Here is a 4104-nt window from a genome sequence, read left to right as displayed (position 1 = left end):
TTTGTCAATTGCCCGACTGTAATTGGTTCACCCAACATGATTTTATCTTATGGGAGAGACACCTCTAGTGAACTGTGGACCCCGGTCCATTCTTTAATACTGAAATACAAATCTGTCTGCAATACTTGTTTTTCTTGTTTTCTCTGCAAACAATCATCTTCCACACAATACGGTTAATCCTTTGTTACGGCAAGCCGGTGAGATTGACAACCTCACTTGTTTCATTGGGGTAAAGTACTTTGGTTGTGTTGTGCGGGTTCCACGTTGGCGCCGGAATCCCTGGTGTTGCGCCGCACTACATCCCGCCGCCATCAACCTTCAACGTGCTTCTTGGCTCCTCCTGGTTCGATAAACCTTGGTTTCTTTCTGAGGGAAAACTTGCTGCTGTGCGCATCATACCTTCCTCTTGGGGTTGCCCAACGAACGTGTGAAATACACGCCATCAGCCGCCCAACTGATAGGCGGTCCCAGCTCCATACGGAAAGTAGGAGCAAGCATCCACCAATACCGCCGCTCCCAGTCCTGCGACAAGCTTCGTCCAACTGCGTACATAAGACATTTTGTTAGTACTTTGTCTAGCACACTACTATAGAAAACTAGTACATAGAACAAATCATCACCTGCCGGTAGAGGTAGGCAAGTGCCGCTGTTCCCCAACTCCACTGGTGCTCCAACACCGTAAGCGCCTTCAGCCAACACCAATGGGCCAGCTTCCCCCCACTGTCAGGAAAGGGAGTCATCGAAATCATGTACCATAAGTACACGCGGGTGTACGTCCTCAGAGTGTCCCTGTTGGCCCCTTCCGGGCATTGTCCAAAGTTAAGCCTAATCCAAGAGAAAGATGCGCCGGCGGGAGTCCTCGCCTTTGGTTCTGCTGGCAGCGGAGGAGCCCTGCCAATAAGCGCCTCCATCTGCTGGCGCCACCCATCAGAAGCTGTGTTCATACACAGTGGCTCGCCCTGAATAGGTAGTCCAAGGATCATGGAAACATCCTGAAGAGTAGGGGTCATCTCGCCGGCCCTCAAGTGGAAGGTGTGCGTCTCCGGCCTCCACCGGTCGACAAGAGCGGTCAGTGCCGCGGCGTTCATGTTCGTCCCCCCACGGCTTACAAGGGATATGAACGGGAGAAGACCGGTAGGCTCGATGAACTCCGTGTACCTCTCGTCATACGGTATATCCACTGTGCCATGGTAACGAATCTTCAAAGGTTGAAGATCCGTTGTCCTCTCCGTCATATGAAAAGCCCGATGATCCCTGTCATACTCTTGATCTAGGAGCCACACCATCCTACATGTTTCCACAAATACACCATATTATGAGCCATTTCTAACAAATATGAGCACCACATACACTAGAACATATCCAAATAAACCATCACACATACATCATATACATACATATACATTCATATCTACGGATAGAACACCATATTATGAGCCATTTCTAACAAATATGAGCACCACATACACTAGAACATCTCCAAATAAGCCATCACACATACATCATATACATACATATACATTCATATCTACGGATAGAACACCATATTATGAGCCATTCCTAACAAATATGAGTTATTCAATCACAAATACTAGGCATACATAACACATTTGAATGCATTTGCTAGGCAAATATTAGACATTTCAACACATACATACATAGGGTTTGAACACATACATCTAAAATTTCATATCTAGGGTTCAAACAAATCTTTGGTTCAAACACATAGAGTACAATGTAGATTCCACCAACATTAATTTCCATATCTATGGTTCATATCCAAATCCACCAACATAAATTTCCATGTCTAGGGTTCATATCCAAATCTACCAAATCCACCAACACTAGTGGATGAATCGGAGGGAATCGAAGGGGAATACCTTGAGGAATAGATGAGGAAGGAGTTGGCCGGCCAGATCTGACGAATCCTTGGTGGATTTGGGGAGGCGGGCGGCGGCGGCGGTTCCTTGCTTGCAAAGAAGAAAGAACAGAGAAGAAGAGGTGTGGTCGGGCTGGGGCGGGCGCGGGCGCCACACTTAAGTGGATGTGTGGCGCCCTTCCGAGCGGCGCCACAGGTTCCACAGTGTGGCGCCGATGGGAGGGGCGCCACACATGCTGCCACGTCGGATCGGCGCACCAGGTCAGCGTCGAGGGTGCCACGTCGGATGGGCGTGTGGCGCCGACAGGAGGGGCGCCACACTGGCATGTGTGGCGCCCATGGGAGGGGCGCCACACAAAAGGGTTAGATGGGTGAAATAGTTTGGCCGGAGGGTCAGTCCGTGCTATAGTTGCAACAAAGGGTTATTTCTGTGTAAATCGCCGAAAGGTGAAGGTTCCATGTCATCGCTGGTGCCGTGGCATGTCTGACGTGGTTAACGTAATAGCCCGTGTTTTTTTGGGTATTTGACTCTACCAAGCCTGATTCGCAAAAAAATAAAAACACACTCCATGAGCACCTCGACGTAGGGGGTCGTGGGCAACCACCTTACCTTCTCCTTCCCTACATCGTCGTTGGCCTAAGCACCTGTTGCTACCACTCCACCTAGCCACCCGTCTTGCTTGAATTGTTGTCGCCTCGACCTTTCTCTAACCTCCGTATCTTCAGAACCGAACATCCCCGCACCTGAACCCTAAGTCCTTGTCGCCAGCGACCCCAAGCTACCAACACCCCATTAGCGGCGCCATCGTATTTTTCCATGATGCGTATCTTTTCACCTGGCCCCGGTTAGCCTCCTTCTTCACCTCCACTCACCGTCCTCTATAACAGGCCAGTCCCATGCTCTCTAGAGGGTACCTGTTGTGGCGCTCCTTGAAGGGGGATGTGTTGTGGTGGTGAATACAACAGATGCATAGGTAGGATTAAGTTGGGAACGATGGACTCGGAGGATCCGGGGAGGGATGATGTGGTGGAGACAGCACACGGAAGAACACACAAACACAACGATGTACCAGGTTCTGGCCCTCGTGAGGAGGTAACCCCTAGATCATGCATGTCTCGTATATGAGTTGTATATGGGAGCTACAATGGTGCTCCTTGAACTGTGTCTCCTAAGGAAGAAGAACTGAGCAAGGGAGAACTCGCAGGGGGAAATAAGGCCCGAAGGGGCTACCGTGAGCGTTCCCCCTCGTGCTCCTTGTATAGGGAGCCCAGGGGCATATGGAGCCCACAAAACACTATGCACTATACACTATTCATGGGTTGACTACTGGGGTTTTGTCAACACTGTTCATGCGTCATGATGGTATTGTACTATGTATCAGAGGGATGGACATGGCACGTCTTGTCGATGTCCTTGGTCTTGTCTTCATCAGCTTGTCCACTGCATCAAATGAGGCATTGTTCTTATCTTCTGCCTGGCCTTGGTCTGATGAAAGGGAAGTATGCCGGTCTGACCAAAGGGCGTCCCAAGACCAGCATAAGGGAATCACGTTGAGGGAGTGCTGCTAGGGGGAGTTGAGGTTGAAAGTGCATGGAGCCCCCATGTGTGGTTTTGGTAATTAATGACAGTCCCTATGGACTAATGTTTGCATTGAGTTATATTTGTAGGAGTTGTCCATAGGCAGTGCTTGAACCATATGTTGGCTTCAAGGTTGCAATAAGAAGAAATTGATGAAGGATATCAAGTATCAAGTATGTCTTGAAGATGAAGATGAAGTGAGCCCTCAAGTTACTTCAAGACATCAACATGATGAAGAATGAAGAAATGAAGTGCAAGTTCAAGATGAGCCAACTCGAAGAGATCATATGCTTGAAGCTTGCCATGCATATGGTGATCATGGATATGTAAAGATGCGCCGAAGAAGAAACTATCCCATAGTGGAGTATGGGGGAGCATTTCACATGACTTCATCAAGCAAGCACAATCAAGAAAGGCGTTCCAACTTATTGCGGTCAAGACCGTCATCATCAAGCTCAAGTGGAATGTGCAAGGTTAAGGTTTGCTCTTGATAGGGTTTCTTTCTCACCGATCTCATGGTGTAGTTGGAGATCGGTTTATAGTTTAGTTGCCGTACTATCAAGAGGGCTCTCGAGTGAGTAACTCGATCGTGTCCTTCGGAGAGCTCAAACCTTTGCATCCTTGCATCATCTTTCTTAGTTGTTAT

The 4104-nt window shown here is 48.6% G+C and overlaps 1 protein-coding gene across 1 annotated transcript; it reads right to left on the bottom strand.

The window, feature by feature from the left end:
* Window positions 1-614: 614 nt before the first annotated feature.
* On the bottom strand, window positions 615-1286 carry LOC124680218 (protein MAIN-LIKE 1-like; the record flags this gene model as incomplete). The annotated part of the gene is made up of 1 exon (XM_047215309.1): window positions 615-1286. A coding segment is annotated over one exon (672 nt), but the record flags the coding sequence as incomplete, so codon positions are not given.
* Window positions 1287-4104: the final 2818 nt, after the last annotated feature.

Source organism: Lolium rigidum, unplaced genomic scaffold, assembly GCF_022539505.1.
Source record: "Lolium rigidum isolate FL_2022 unplaced genomic scaffold, APGP_CSIRO_Lrig_0.1 contig_10342_1, whole genome shotgun sequence".
Lineage (NCBI taxonomy): Eukaryota > Viridiplantae > Streptophyta > Magnoliopsida > Poales > Poaceae > Lolium > Lolium rigidum.
This window is presented reverse-complemented; position numbering and strand designations above follow the sequence as displayed.